The sequence below is a fragment of the Canis lupus genome, chromosome 28 (genome assembly GCF_048164855.1).
Source record: "Canis lupus baileyi chromosome 28, mCanLup2.hap1, whole genome shotgun sequence".
Taxonomy (NCBI): Eukaryota; Metazoa; Chordata; class Mammalia; order Carnivora; family Canidae; genus Canis; species Canis lupus.
In genome coordinates, this window is record NC_132865.1 from 32,711,661 (window position 1) to 32,728,895 (window position 17,235).

At 38.2% G+C, this 17,235-nt stretch overlaps 1 protein-coding gene across 2 annotated transcripts in view; it reads right to left on the reverse strand.

Annotated features, from left to right (window-relative positions):
- UBXN2B (UBX domain protein 2B) overlaps positions 1-9,820 on the reverse strand; it is a 29,158-nt gene extending 19,338 nt beyond the window's left edge. For both annotated transcript variants that reach the window (XM_072804555.1, XM_072804554.1), the window contains exons 1-2: positions 9,684-9,820; positions 3,734-3,837 (exon numbers count right to left, since the gene is read on the reverse strand). In XM_072804555.1, coding sequence (XP_072660656.1) covers positions 3,734-3,837; positions 9,684-9,764 — 185 coding nt within the window. In that variant the 5' untranslated portion in view covers positions 9,765-9,820. The remainder of the gene's footprint in view (positions 1-3,733; positions 3,838-9,683) is intronic.
- Between the last annotated feature and the right edge of the window lie 7,415 nt (positions 9,821-17,235).

Genomic DNA, 17,235 nt, shown 5'->3' on the forward strand with positions numbered 1-17,235 from the left:
TAGCTGGTAATATGAGGAGGAGCTCGAGGAGGATGACTTAAGGCAGTTACCAGAAAGGAGGGAAAGAGGGAGGGGGAAATGAAAACAAAAGAAAAAGCCTTCTGTTGTAGCATCTTCCTTCTCTGTCCGGTGTCTTTTTCCTGGAAAGTACAGCTATATAGCTCCTTTCTACCTCAGCTGTGCTTAGAAAGACCTTACAGGAAAAATCTGAAATGGGAAAAGATTTACTAGCTCCTTTAATGGTTCATGATTTTATTTCCTGTTTAAGAAATCTTTGCCTACTGAAGGTCATGGAGATACTCCATTTTCTTTCTTTCTCTTTCTTTCTCTTTCTTTTCTTTCTTTCTTTCTTTCTTTCTTTCTTTCTTTCTTTCTTTCTTTCTTTCTTTTTCTTTCTTTCTTTCTTTTTTTGATACTCCATTTTCTTCCAGAAGTTTTATCATTTTCTTTTTATCTTTATATTTTATTGTTTTCCTTATTATACATTATTTTTCTATTTACATTTCCTTTTGTATTTAGATACACAATCCATCCATTTCTCCTCCTTCCTAATTAAGTATGCTTATATCCTTGACTCTCATTCTCTACTTAAACTCCTTTGATCATCAAAATATTTGTGCACTTCTACAGATAACAGCCTCCTCTACAAATGACTTATGGTCAAGTGCTGAATTTATTTATTTATTCATTTTTACTCTTTTTAAAGATGTATTTATTTATTTTAGGGAGAGAGGGAGAGCACGCAAGAGTGAGCAGGGGAGGGGCAGGGGGAGATAGAATCTCAAGCAAGCTCCCTGCTGAGCACACATGCCCAAGGCTGGGCTCCATCTCAAGATTGAGATCATAATCTGAGCCAAACCAAGAGTTAGCAGCTTAAGTGACTGAGCCACCCAAGTGCCCCACTGATGGGCTGAATTCAAAAGCACCTATTGAATGTACATCATTTTTCCAAAACTAAACCTGTATTCCTCACATAAATCTCCCCATTAACAATCACTTTTTTTCCTGTACACCAGATTAAGAACCTTTAGGTCTCAATTTCTCATTCACTTGCTTCCTATATCCAATGTCATCAAGTGTCTACAATAAATTCTTTGAAAGTCTCCCACACTGATTTCACTCTTTCTCCTCCATTCCACTGATGCCACTTTAATGCAAAATTTTATTACTACATTCTTTAGATTAGCATAATTGTTTTCTTCTTAATTTTTCTTATCTTGTTCTCTTAGTTACTATTAATTTTGCACTGTATTTGTCCTATTTTTCTAAAAATATAATAACAGCTAGTTCACTTCATCCTCCTAACAATGGTATTATAACAGTGGTATTATCCCTGATTTACAGATAAAACTAAAGCTTAGGGAATTTAAAAACTTGGCAAAACCTTATTAGAACAGAGAAAAAAACCTTAAAACTGAGGTATATCCATCTCTAGAATCAAAGCTTTTATCACATATATTATAGTTTTTATCATAAAATTTACATTAAAAAACATATACTGCTCCCTCTGCCTGTGCCTCTGCCTCTCTCTCTCTCATGAATAAATAAATAAAAATCTTAAAAAAAAAACACATATACTGGCTTTCCACTGCTTTCTACACAAATACAATTCCCCTTGGCTTTCAAGGCGGTCCATAATGTGACTTTATTCAGGACTGGCTACACAATTTGTGGGGCCCAATGCCAAGTGAAAATGAGTCTCCTTGTTCAAAATTCATTAGGAATTTCAATACAGGAACAACAAAACATCAACCCAAGCATGGAGCCTTTCTCAGCATGAGGCTCTATGTGAATGCACAGGTTACACATCCCTGCAGCACACTCTGCCAGCACTCTACTCTCTAACCTTATTTGCCACTAGACTATGAAAGTTCTGCTGGCTCCTTTTCTGATTCCTCTTGTCATATTTATTATTTTCTCTTCTGTCCCTATTTGTTTCTGGAATCGTTTCCCTTGTCTTTTGCCAAGTAGAATGCATGGCCCTTGGTTAAATCCTAAATCCAAAAAAGGCTTGAAGACATGTCTGACTATGGACTACATATTAAATGATTTTATGAAATTATGGTTTATTTTCTAAGGTGTGATATGTTGTAAGAGTTATAAAGGAGTACATGCTTCCTAGGAGATACATGCTGAAGTATTTAGGGATGAAGTGTTAGGACGATTGCAATTTGCTTTCAAATAGTTGAGTAAGAGTGCTTGCATGATGTTATGCTATAACATGTTAACAACTGGTGAATATAGGTGAAGCATATATAGCATATATTCATTGTACTAATCTTTTGATTACTTATGGGTCTGAAAATTTATAAAATAAAAAGTTTAGGGAAAAATTAATATTCTGTCTTCTTATTCAGGTCCAAAAACATATGTCATTTTTCTCTCTCCTACAGAAAAAAAGATGTGGAAAATGACAGACAAAAAAGAAAAATTTCCAGTGAATTTTTAGTTATTTATTATTTTAAAAATTTATTTGAGAGAGAGAGAGAGAGCACAAGCAGGGGGAGAGAGAGAGAAGCAGACTCCTCGCTGAGCGGGAAGCCTGAAAACGGGGTTTGATCCCAGGACCCTGAGATCATGATCTGAGCTGATGCAGATGCTTAGCTGACTGAGCCGCCCAGGTGCCCCTTTCAAGTGAATTTTTAAACTTCTGGTAAAGTGATAGACTTTCTGTAAATGATATATAATGGAAAAATTCCAAGTATCTCCCCAGTAAGGAGATTCACAGTATTAAAAAGACCTTACTAGGGGATCCCTGGGTGGCTCAGCGGTTTAGTGCCTGCCTTCGGCCCAGGGCATGATCCTGGAGTCCCGGAATCGAGTCCTGCATTGGGCTCCCTGTGTGTAGCCTGCCTCTGCCTCTCTCTCTCTCTCTCTCTCTCTCTCTCCCCCCCCTGTGTTTATCATGAATAAATAAATAAAATCTTAAAAAAAAAAAAAAGAAAAAGAAAAAGACCTTACTGAAAATATTCCTAAAAATAAGAAAATTCAAGGTAATAAAGAATACCTGGCTCTCATCTTTTAATCTTCATGGCTGGCTCTCTTTCTAGTTCAGGAATTTTAACAACAGCAAATATTATCCAGGAGATCACATCATTCAGTGAAAGTATAGACAGGTTCTGGAAGTTCTAGATCCTCAAATTGGGGGCAAGAGGCACACAGGGGCTCCACAAGTGGGTTTTCAGGAACACAAATCCCTTTTTTTTTTTTTTTTTAATTTTATTTATTTATTCATGAGGGACACAGACAGAGAGAGAGCAGAGACACAGGCAGAGGGAGAAGCAGGCTCCAAGCAGGTTGCCTCACGTGGCACTCGATCCCGGGCCTCCAGGATCACACCCTGGACCGAAGGTGGCGCTAAACCACTGAGCCACCCAGGCTGCCCCAGAAACACAAATCCTTAAAGACAACGGACAAAATTGTGCATAAATGCAGTTTTGCGGGGAGAGGGGCTACAGCTACTGTCAGATCCTCAATGCATCCTATAAACCAGTGTGTCTAAGAAAAATACTCCTCAGTGGATGTCTTTTTATGACATCTGCCAAAGTATTAGGTATTTAAGATAATTTTTCTGTTCCTTTTAGCTTTCTATTACCATTTTAGGAACACTACCTAAATAATACATTTTTTAGAAATCATAGTTTTAAAGAAAATTCCCAAGGCCATCTAAAATAATTTAGGATTAGTGAATTAAAAAGAAATACGTTTAAAGCCAAAAGAAGACAAAACCTACCTTTGAGGTGGTGTCCGTGGGCTTTTAAAGACTGTAGCTTTAGGTCTATCGGATTTGGAAGACTTGCATTTCACTTCATCTTCATATAATTCTGCCAAAGCCAACTATAAAATAACAGATTTGTTACAAAGTATAACACTAGAAATGAACTCTTCTACACAAGTAGAAATTATGAGTAGAACATGTGATTGTGCAGTACAAATTTCTAATGAAAAATAAAGGCTGCTGTTTCAGATGACCCCCTTCCACAGTAAAACCAATGTATCTCTCACTTGATTAAAACTAATCAAAATGCCACATATAAAAGTTACAACAACTACTTAAATAGTATAATTATTTTTTTAAAGATTCCACTGATTTATTTGACAGAGAGAGAGAAAGAGCGTGCGCGTGTATGGAAGCATGCGCACATAAGCAGGGGGAGTGGCAGGCAGAGGGAGAGGGAAGAGCAGGCTACACACAAAGCAGGGAGCCTGATGTGGTAACCCATCCCAGGACCCTGGGATCATGACCTGAGCTGAAGGCAGATGCTTAATGGATTGAGCCACCCAGGTACCCCTTAATTATTTTCAATTAACTATTCAACTGTTTCAAAAACTGGGAATAGATCATTTTCAAATTTGGACCTACAATTTTCCTATAATAATAAAAAAAAATGCTTGAAGATGTTTCACACCAGTATCAGCCTGCTGTCATCAAATCTCATAAAGTTATTTCATTTAGCTGTTCAAGTTTGCAAAATCCAAGCATATAAAATAATTTCAAAATTATTCTATTTAAAAGTCTGCCTGACATAAAGTGTATCAAGTTTAGGAAAATGAACTTTCAAAGATTTAAGACAATATATTATATATATATATATGTTTTTTCTAACTTTTAGAAAGCAATATTACCAAATTATGCATTATAGATACATGGCTAGGTACCTTTAAGATGAAATAAACATAATGTAGTTCTTAGAATTGGAATTTTAAAAAATTATCTAAATATTTCAGCATTAAGTTATTTTGTTCCCACTTTTGACACCTTGGACAACCATTCAAAAACTTTGCCTTATACCTCCATAACTGGCATGATCATAATCTCTGGAAAATCTTTGGGGGAAAAAAAAACAACAAAAAACAAAATCCCCCCAAAAATCCAGATAAAGTGATCCCTCCAGAAATACAAGAAATATGAAAACTACCTCCAGGGCTTCTTTCCTCAGAAGGAAAAGAAGAATTGTGACAAAGTTAATTCTTTGAAGATTCGGTTAGTCAACTTTTAAAATATACATACACATTAAAAAATATATATATAATATATATACATATATATTATATTACACATATATAATATATACATACACAAAAAACAAAAACAAAAGGATTTATTTTCCTTCCCAATTTTTCCTCCCTACCCCATCTACATACGGCTACAACAACTTCATATTACTGACATGGCAATTTTGTTAGAAATCCTTATTATGAAAGGGCTTTGTAACCTAAAAGAACTGAATTAAAATCCTAACTTGGATTCATGATTTGACCTTGGGCATGTTATTTAACTTCTCTGAGCCATGGTTCCCTCATCTTTAAGTGTCTATTAAAAGAAAATTACCTTGGACGGTCATTTTAAGGATCACAGAATGCATGTGAAGCATAAGGCAAGTGCTTCATTACTAGAAGACATTAAAAAACATTGAACTGTGATTATATCAGTGTTTCATTTTCCCCAAGATTTATTTCTTCAGTGTTAGCTATATATTTCCTATGGTCTCTTCCCACCCTAGTCCCTCTGAAACTAAACAAAACAAAACAAATGAGAGAGATGGAGACAGACACTCTGCCTGACTCCTTGGGTCCAATGTTTTCAGGAATTTTACTTCCCTAAAATCTGTTCGAAACAGTATTCCTTTATAGAATTCCTCTTGAGCCAATTAAATTATTTCAGCTCTATGAATTACTTTTACGTGATTTTTAATCCCATCAGTGGAAATGTTACCTATATCTCAAAGGTCTACTTCAGCCATCCTTCACAAAGCCATTTCTACTTTTACCTTAATGATATTTCTTTCCTAACTCATAGCATATGCTATCCTACCATTAACATTTATATTAAACATCATATTGTCATCACTTGTGTACTTTTCTTACTATTTTATTTCTCCTGCTATAATTGAGGTTTCCTAGATTGTTTCTAATATAGTACTTCATGGTCATCCAACAAATTTATGTTTGAATTATGTAGATAACATATATAGATAAAGTCTAAAATTCAGATTACATTTTCTATGTAGTTTTGTACCTTATTTGCTTTTGTTTAAGATTTGAACAAACCCTGTCACTCAACTAATTTTCTTCTGTAAAATAAATGTATAAAGCAAATGTGTTTTGACTCTGTGGAATATATAAACAAAATAGGAATATGGGGTAAATTGTATTAGAGCAGGGAGTACACCTAGGTGAAAGGTCTTAGTTATTAACGGTACACTATTAACTTAGAGGAAAACAAATGATATTTAGAGGGAATTAATGCTGGGATTCATGATGTCCCTGCGGTATCATATGGTATAAATTCATTAGTAAATATTATAAAGAAATTTAATTTGTATTAGTTGACAAAGCAAATGACACCACACCAGAAAAGGAAGTGATTACTTAAACTGATCAAATTAAAGCACTAGTCAAAACAAATAAAACAACAACAATGACAACAAAGTATCAGTCAAATAAAGAGATAAGAATACGTGCCCTGTGAAGTAATGAAGACTGAATAATCAGGACAGAGTGTTCCACAGGCTAAGCAATTAGATTATGAAGCCACCTCAACTACACAGAAGGAATAAAGTACAGTACATAAGTACTGATAATCTTTGCTCTGGAATTTGAAATGTGAAGCACATGAAAAGAAACTTGAAAGCAAAGTAATCAAGAACCAGAAAATCAAGTATAGAGCAAAAGATTAAATTCTCAGTCTTAGAATGACAACTGCCAGAAGGTATACGGATTTTTAAAAATATAGAATAGCAACATTAACATCACCCAGGAACCTTTGAAAATGCAGATGCTCTAGCCCCACCCTAGACTTAATGAATGAAAAACTCAGATGGGGCCCTGCAATCTGTGCTATATCAAGCCTTCCAGACAATTCTGATACACGCTGAAATTGAGAACCAATAGTATGAAATACTGATATCCAACAGGATTAGGATACTTGTTGAAACTGTAACATAGTACCAGACATTCTTACTCTTGGTTAGAACTCCACTGTCTATCCCATTCCATCTTGACCCTAATAAAGTACTGAAGTGATCTCGATCACCCTCCAACTCTAACATACGGAAATACACAATTAAGAACAGAAATTTTTTTCTTTTGATATTATTCTGCAGGAAACCTGAGACAGAAGTATACAATTAAATATGTTAGCCAACTATTAAACCCATGTGTGTAGACAGACTGAGGGGAATCAGGAGAGATAAAGGTCTCTGAAAATGTTCAGAAATACTAATGAACACTGAGGTTTTTAGGGTGAGGACTCTCAGTAACAACCCCATCCTAAACCTTCCGACTGAATGTTTCCTGATTTGGGGTGATGAAGAGAGCTAAGATCCGCTCTTGGTTTGATATCCACAGATTTCTGCAGTTTTAAATCCAAGGCTCACAGTGTTGGCAGGCTTTCTGGGAGACAACCATCCATGTTTCCTCCTATGCTAAATGAGGAAACCTCTCCTGATTTAGATGCTGACAAACCCTACACTTCCTGGCAGTTAAGATATACATACTTAGGGCTATCTTTTGCTCGTTCCAATTAGTAATACATCATCCTTTTCCTCTATAATACTATGAATAATCTTAGAGCAAGCTGTCTAGAAAGTATGAAGTATCTATTGAAAAGTACAGTTAAGCACAGCTAGATTAAACAGCAAGATAATCAAACAATAATCACTATTCAAAAAACTAGTTGGTGAGAAGAACATTATTCATTTCTTTTAAACCTACTCTATTTCTTTGTACATCATCACTTTGGTTGTTTTCAGGTTTTTTGGCAAGTTCTTCAGATTCGTATTAAATTCTGAAAGAAACATTTTCAATATTTAATGTATTTGATATCCAAATCGCATTTATAAAAAATTAGTTATCTACTACCAACCTACCTACCAGAAAGTAGACAATTACAAAAAAAATCTCTATCCTCTCTAATTGATGAAGAGGAAGGCATTCTCTCAATTATTGACATTTACCAAAATATCTCCAACCATTATTCATATGTTTTTCATTATTCATATATTAATCTACTGGATTAAGTGTGTAAATTTGCCAAGTATTAAGCAGTCATTAACTAAGCTGTTCACACTTTTCACATGAAGAAACAATGAGATTAGAGAAAGGATACTAAATTACATAGTTTTAACCGTAATGGCATTAGAATGGACTAACCAGTTAAAGTTACAGTATTTTCCACCTTTAAAGAAAAAGAAACCAAACATTTACCAATCCAGGATAATATGGGAGTGCATAGGTACTTTACAAACATTTCCCCCTTGACACCACCACCATCACTCCTAGTTTACAAACAAAGACACTAAGGATCAGAGAGATTAAGACATTTCTTTTATATTCACAGGCCTACTAAGTGACAGGACCAAGATGCAAACAGAAAAGTCTGCCTGTGTCTCTGCCTCTCTCTCTCTCTCTCCATGTCTCTCATGAATAAATAAATAAAATCTTAAAAAAAAAAAAAAAGAAAGAAAGAAATTGGTCTAACCAGAGACTCCACTTTTCCCCAACATCCCATGTTGCCTTAGTGATGGTACTCTACCATATAAAAGATGAGGCAGATGAGAGCTTCCTATCGCTGATTCTATTTACTACTACTGAATTGTTATGAGTACTGGAATTATTCTATATTCAGGTCATCTTCTAACCTGACACTGAGCTCTCCATTCTTCAAATTCTTCATTTTATGTACTGCTTTTTTGGCATTCGATCACACTCCACCTTAAAATGTCATGTTCAATACTACTACTACTACTACTACTACAAAAAAAAAAAAAATAGCCTTTAGCACCTCTACTCCCTTCAACGGTGTCCAGCACCAGCCACGGATTTCACGTCCTATTCATCCCTGCACTCCGTGGAGTTTAGCAGTATGTGTGGCATGGCAGGTGGTCAATGCTTGCTGAAAGGTGTAACCGTAACACAACTTTTCTACCAAGGCATGTAGACTGGGTGTCATTTCTACTTTGAATTACTTGTTGATTTTATCAATGGTCTTATGAGACAGGAAACAAACAAACCCCAAGTGAGCAAAGCAGTGCTAAGCATCTGAAAAAGCGCAGTTTGCTGCATTCGTATATAGCCACCTAACGTCATCATGAGGGTGTATCTCGCTGTCGATGTGCGATGTTTCATAGGTGGGAGCTTTTACGACTGGGACGTGCAGCTGTAGGATGAAATACTTTAGCTGACACTTTTAAAGGGGGAAAGCTATTTGATAAAAAAAAAAAAAGGAAGCCTTTTTATGCAAAAAAATCCAGACAGAAACGGCATTCTAGACAAAAAAATAATAAAAAAAAAAGACCAAACCGGCACACGTTACAGCTTCTCGAGAGTTCCTGGCTGCCCGCGGCCGCAGTCAAGCTTCTACAGTCAAACGCGAGGGAAGCACCAACCAGGGGGCCCCTCGGCCGACTCCACGCAGTGCCACGCTAAAGAACAGCTGCTTCTTAAAGTGCAAGTCGGGTGGAGGGGAGGCGAGGCCCGGGCACCCGCGCGGGGCTCCGGCTCCGGCTCCGGTTTCCACGAACACCGCCGTTCGAGGCGCCGCCGCGGGGAGGGCCGCGCCCGGAGTTGCGCTTCACCCCCAGGGGGGCTCTGGCCGGGGCTCGGCGGACGCCGGGGGCCCCACACGCACCCCTCCGCGCCGTCGCCCGCCGCCGCGCCCCGCCCCCGGCCGCTCGCCGCACCTGGAGATCCCGCGCGCTCGGGGGCCGCGGCCCCGAAGACCTCTCCTGCTCGCCCGGGTCGGCGCCGCCGCCTTCCGCCATCTTTCACCGGCTCCTCGGCGCCTGCGCCGACGCGCCGACGCGCCTTCCGGGCCCGGTTGCCTGGCAACCGCGGGAGGGGCGGGGCCCAGACCCCTCGCTTCCCCCCGCCCCCGGCGCGCAGGTCCGCACCCCGCTCTTTCTTAAAGGAAACGGGCTCCGAGACTTTCCCCGCAGGGACGCGGCCACGCAAGCCTTGTGTTCTCTCCGCAGCACGCCTGAAGATGCTTAGGCCGCCCTGGAGGGCAGCATACACTTGCGGGTTCTTCCAACTGCACAATGAAAACATCCTCTGGATGCTTTGTCTAGTAAAAATTGCAGCTCACTTTCTAGTCTTGATCAAACTCTCTCATCTTCCCTACCAAAGACCGGGTGGGACGTCGTCCCCGATGCGTGAATTGGTGTTGAGGACGAAGAACACCGTGAAAGCCCTTTGCACTCAGAGCTGGAGACGGCTCAACCCCCTTCATTCCTCTGAGATTTGTTTAAGCTCCTGTCTTATTCCAGGTACTTTTATGTCCCTGGGATGCAAAGGTAGAAGTAGTAGTAGTCCCGGTCATCATAGAATTCAAAATCTAGTGGAGGGAAAAGAGAGATAATAAATGCGATAGTATAAAATGCAACGCAGATACTAAAATGCAGTTTGCAATAGAGCTTTGCATTAAATGTTGTGAGTGGGATATGGGGTGCGGAGGAGAGCATTCTGTTGGTGCCTGCTGCGTGCACCATGCTAGCTGCGTTCCGTGTGTCATCTCGGCTACCTCTGTTGGTTAAACACTGTTATCCTGTTATATCCAAGGAAACCAGATTATAAATAGCAGCTAGATTCACCTGTTGTCAATGGCAGTATCAGATACCAAACCTGGCATTTGTTGACCCAATATTCATTTTAATACAACATTTTGGCCTGCAAATCCTCAGCTCTTCTTTATGTCCCATAAAGCCAATGGTATTTTGGCTGAATCTTAAAAGGTAAGTGTTTCCAATAGACTTTGGATCAAAAGGGATCACAAGGAATGGCATTGGTTTGAGATACCATGTTCACATTGTAAAGTCCTACATAGCTGAAGCATAGAGGAAATGACAAGATAGTAATGGAGTTAGGGGGTACAGATCTAGATTGGAGATACAGGCTTTGGACAGATTCTGAAAGATCCTGTCTTAGTGAAGAGATGGAACATTACCTCTGAGCCAGTGATTCTCAAATATTACTGCATATTAGGGCCCACATTAGAACCCTCTCTCCTCCCTACCTAATCCCAGAAATCCAAATTTAATTCATGTGAGGTAGGACTCAAACTCATATTTTTTAAAGATTTTTAAATTTATTTATTCATAGAGATGCAGAGAGAGAGAGAGGCAGAGACATAGGCAAGAGGGAGAAGCAGGCTCCAAGCAGAGAGCCTGACGTGGGACTTGATCCAGAGTCTCCAGGATCATGCCCTGGGCTGCAGGCGGCGCTAAACTGCTGTGCCACCAGGGCTGCCCCCAAACTCATATTTTTTAAGGTGCTCCCCAAGTGGACTTTGCTTCTACTCATCACTGTGTACTAGACTTGCCCTCCCACTCCCAACAATTAAAAAACTAGACAAAGTACATGAAACAGCTATTTTTGGATATTGAATAACAGGCAGTACAAGTCTGTGATAGCCCACAGAAGGGAAACAGGCAAGATGAGCTGTGTTTGCTCTGGTTTTCTGCCTTGACCATTCATTCACACACTGCTGGTAGGAATGGAGAATGACACACCACCTTTGGAAGATAGTTTCTTCTAAAGTTGAATATTCAGTTATTATAAGACTTAGCATTTCCATTCCTAAGATTTGTCCAAGAGGAATTAAAACATGTTTACAAAAGTATTTGCACCAAATGGTTATAGAAGCTTCATTCATAATAACCCCAAATAGGAAACAATCCAAATGTTCATCAACAAATGAATGGATAACATTTTGATAAATGCACAAAACAGAAAAAAGGAGGATATTATGGATTCACACACCATGATTGAATCTCAAAGACATCTTAAGTAAAAGAAATCAGATACAGGGGGATCCCTGGGTGGCTCAGCGGTATGGTGCCTGCCTTTGGCCCAGGGCGCGATCCTGGAGTCGCAGGATCGAGTCCCACGTCAGGCTTCTGGCATGGAGCCTGCTTCTCCTTCCTCCTGTGTCTCTGCCTCTCTCTCTCTCTCTATCATAAATAAATTTAAAAAATAAATCTTTTAAAAAAAAGCAGATACAAAGAGTAAATATCGTCTGATTCAATGTATGTGAAATTCTAGAATAGGCAAAACTAATCTTTACTGGCATAAAGCTGGTGATTGCTTAAGGTTGTCTCTCTGAGGAAGGGTAAGCTTGGGGAGTTTGTCTGGAAAAGGACATATGGGATCTTTCTGAGATGATGGAAATGTTTTATATTTTATGGTGATTACATGAGTATATACATTTGTTTAAAACACACTGAACTATATACTTATAATAGATATACTTTATTATATATAAATTATACATTTATAAAGTTGGTTGAAAAAGGTCTACCCAGATAATTCTATTGTGCAGCCATGGTTGAGAACCACTGACCTAAGGCAACGGGGAGTTATTAAAGGATTTGTGATTTAGAAAGATCACAGAGGCATCAGTGTGTAGGATGAATCATTGTTAGGAGATTAAAAGGTTATAACAATGAGAGGTAATTGGGACTCAAGTTTTATCAGTGGCAGTGAGTACAGAGAGAAGCAATAGTTGGTAGAGGTTTTACGGTGAGACCCAATAGGTGCTGGAATCTACATGAAAGGAGGAATAAAGAATGCCATTCAGGGTTTTGGTTAGGTGGTTTGGTAAATGGCACTATTCACAAGTCACTGAGTTGACAGGGAGAAATAAACTTCCAAAGAAAGAAACAAATCTATTATGGACAGTCTGAATTTGAAATTTATGTGAAACACTAGTGCAAAAATACATCATAGACCAATTGCAAATATGGGTGTGGACTTTAGGAGATCAGGAGAGAATTTTGGTGTGGAGATAGACAGATTTGGTGTTGAGTGCAAGTAGATCAGACTTCCAGCGGTGGTGTGAAATGTGAGAAGATACAAGGACTGACAATACACAGAAACACTAATGTTGAAGGGTTCAATGGAGAAAGGAGAGCATTCAAAGTAGACCTAAGAAATCACAACAGGTAGGATGAAGACAAAAGACTGAAAAAGCTAGTGACAAGGCAGTTTCAAGGAAGAGACTGACAGAGTCATTTCCTACAGATAATCAAGTAAGATTAGGACCAGAATGTATCCACTGGATTAAAGGGAGAGGAGATCAGTGTACCAAAGGTCACTACTAATTTCATACAGAGAACAACCCATATTTTAGTAATTTGAGAGTGACAGCTAGGACAGTGAAGGCTACGTTTTCAATGTACTTAAAGTCAGTGGTGTGCAAGAGGTGGCTTATAGTGGTTTGTGAGAGCCTATTGTTAAGTTTTCGGGAATTTTATAAGCAGTTGTTAAACATAGCCATTATTAAAAGTAAATTACAGGGGTGCCTGGGTGGCTCAGTCAGTTAAATGGCTCAGGTCATGATCCTAGGGTCCTGGGATTGAGCCCCAAATGAGGCTCTCTGCTCAGTGGGGCAGGAGCCTGCTTCTCTGTCCCCTCCCCTGACTTGTGCTCTCTCTTAATGGCACTCTCTCTCTCTCTCTCAAATAAATAAATAAAAATCCTTTTTTTAAAAAAAAAGTAAATTACAGGGACGCCTGGGTGGCTCAGTGATTGAGCGTCTGCCTTTGGCTCAGGGCGTGATCCCAGAGTTCTGGGATCAAGTCCCACATTGGGCTCCCTGCATGGAGCCTGCTTCTCCCTCTGCCTATGTCTCTGCCTCTCTCTCTGTTTCTCTCATGAATAAATAAATAAAATCTTTAAAAAAAAAAGTAAATTACATAAACCTACAATGAAATCATATCAAAAACCAATGTAATAAATACTCAAAAATCATCACTGCCTAATTTTTAAAATACATTTTGTTATTATTTGTGCTGTTGAGGTTATTTACATCTCTTGTATCCATATGGTAGAGATACTAGGTAATGACACGCTACTGCACACCTCTTCCTAACTAACTCCTTAAGCATTCAGCAACAGCATGTGGTAGCTTGAAATTTGCCAGGATGGCAGTATTTACACCTCAGAAATTGGCAACCACAAAAACAATTTAATTTATTTTGTTCAATGTCTACTCTAGAATTAAAAATGTAGTGGGGAAAGTATCCTAGTTAAGACTTAAAAGTATGCTGTGTCTAAGCTGTTGTTATATTATGAAAAGAAAAAAGAAAAAAAGAAAGAAAAGAGAAAAGACATATTGCAGTATTTGAAAATTATTAGCTGATTCAGAAAAGAAGTTGCTCATGTCATGTCATTGAGTTACTTCGATTGTGTTGTTTTTGCTCATATCTTGTTAACATGAATTAAAATAACAACTGACATTCACATGGTCCCTTTGAAATCACCTCTCTTTTAGTTTGTAATAAAAACTATAATATCTCTTCCCATTCTTCTCCAAAGGTATGTGGTTATAAATACCTCACTGTCTCTCCATCCTCTATTTTATATTCTCAAAGTGGTTGAGGAGGTTCAAGAATCACAGCATTTATTCTATAGGGTATAAAGTCCAGGAGCTTCTGTCTCACACTTGCTTCTGCATAGAATATGTATTGTTTCTTGGGGTACTTAAACTGGAAACGTAATTTTATACCTTGTTATATTTAGTTTTTCTTTCCATTAGACTAGAAGATCATGGAGGCTACAGGCCTCTTTATCTCTAGTGCCTTAATATAGAACTCGTAGCATAGTATGTATCTTTATTTTTTTAAGATTTTATTTATTTATTTGAGGGAGAGAGAGAAAGGGGGGGGAGAGAAAGAGAGAGAGAGAGAATGATCAGGGGGAGGGGTGGACGGAGAAGGAGAAGCAGGCTCCCCACTGAGCAGGGAGCCCAATGCAGGAGTCGATCCCAGGTCCCCGAGATCATGACCTGAGTCAAAGGCAGATGCTTAACTGATTGAGCCACCCAGAGGCCCAATAGGTATCTTTAAAAAGTGTATAAGTGAGTGAAGGAAGGAAGGAGGAAGCAGGTAGGGATTCATAGCTAAGGTGTGACTATTTCCAAAGACCATTTTCCATTCATGCAAAGTCAAGAAATAACAAGATATATCAACAGAAATTGTCATATATGGATAGGAGAGACAGAATAAAATGCAGGCCTATCTATTTTGGTCTAATATACTGTATCCAACTACAACTTCCCAACCTAAATGAAACGTGCAGCAGTATACTCATATAATTTTCACTTATGCTGAAACATAACTGAGGCTGAGATCCGAGGTCACTGTAGTATATAACTCTTTAAAACATTTAATCTTGGCTTTTTAATGTTTACAGAATGTAGAATATTTAAATCTACCACGACCTTCTGTGTTACTTCTTGTTTTCATTCTACAGAATGAATTAAGGACCAGAGAAATAAAATGAGTTTCTTTATATCACTTAGCTAGAAGGTAGCAGAGCTAAGTTTTGAATTCAGGTCCATTAGACTTAAACATGTATGCTTCTCCTTTATACCATCTGTGTGTCTCCTGGGAGTTTTATGTTTTTTTGTTTTGTTTTGTTTTGTTTTGTCGTTTTGCAGCTCTTGATCCTAGGAATTATTCTCTTATTGAAATTTCGTCAGGGTTCTTCTTGGTGCTCTCTGCTTACCAATCTAATCATCCCTTTTGAGCTTCTAACGTTTTATCTTCTGTTCACCACCTAAATACTAGTGTTCCCTAGAGTTCTGCCTTCAGTGCTTTTACTTTCTTGCTGTCTATGCATTTACTATTCAATGTCACAATCTTGTACCACCTAAGATTATACAGAGAAAATCCTCATTATTTGCAGTAGTTATGTTCTATAGTGTTGCCAAGAACATGAAATTGGTGCATACTGAACCATTGCTTCTAGAGGAAATACAAGGTTAGGTAAGCTTCTGATTACATTTTCATCAACCAATTAATATATTACCTATTAAAAGACCTCTTATTTAATACATATCATTGATTCTTTAACACTGAACTCATAGCCAATAGCACCATAACTCACGCTTGAATGAAGCTCATCTAATTCATGTATTTCCTCCATAAGCATAAGCTGTTGTTACTTATGAACTTGGACTTAGGAATTAGCAGTTATGCATTACATGTGGGGCCCTTTTCAACAGCAAAATCACCAACAAAATGCACAAAAATGCAAAAAATGTGGCACAAAATAGGCCACGCAAAAGATATTTGTTTACAATGTAAGAGCTCAAACGAGAAGGTAGAGTGCTGCCTTGTTTGTCCTCAGCTGGGAACATGCTCATTGGGTAATTCAAATATTTTGCTTCTGTGTGCACATCTGCCAATGACCACAAAAGCCCCATGTGTATTGATTTGAAGTTACAAATACATGTTATCAAGTAGGTGAATTTACAAATATGGAGATGTGCATAGAGGGTTGACTGCATTTAAAATTTCAAAATCTATTTTTCCAATACCTATTCTTTCCATTGCTCCAGACCTGCATTTCTAGATGTCAACTGTAATTTTCATCTGGATGCCTTAGAAACATTACGTCTCAAACCAGTCCCTTTTTTTTCTCCTATAAACCTTCCTTACTATTTTAGCATTTACTACATCACCATTTAGCAAAAGCTACAAATCAGAGTCGTTTTAATTCCTCTCTTTGCTTTACTCACACCATTTATTGTTTACCAGATTTTGTTTTAAAGATTTTATTTATTTATTCATGAGAGACAGAGAGAGAGGCAGAGACATAGGCAGAGGGAGAAGCAGGCTCCCTGTGGGAAGCCCGATGTGGGACTGGATCCTAGGATCCGGGATCATGACCTGAGCCAAAGGCAGATAGATGCTCAACCACTGAGCCACCCAGGTACCCATGTTTACCAGATCTTTTGATTTCATCTCCAGAGCATGTCTTCTCCTTTTTACTCTTACTTCTACTGACATGATTCACATTTTTTCTTTTTATTGAGGTATAACTGACAAATAAACTTGTAAGATATTTAAAGTGTACAATGTAATGATTTGATGTATGTATACATTGTAAGCAGATTCTCCTCATTGAGTTAATTAACACACCCATTTCCTCACATATTTACATATATTTAAATATATATGGCAAGAACATATAAGTTCTACTTTTTTAAAAAAGATTTTACTTATTTATTTAAGAGAGACAGATAGTGAGAGCATGAGCAGTGGGAAGAGGTTGAAGTAGGGTCTCTGCTAAACAGGGAGCCCAATGTGGGCCTCAATCCTGGGATCATGACTTGAGCTGAAGGCAGATGCTTAATCCACTGAGCCATCCCCAGGCACCTCTACTCTCTTAGCAAATTTCAATTATACAATCCATTGTTATCAATAATATTCACTAAGTTATACATTAGAT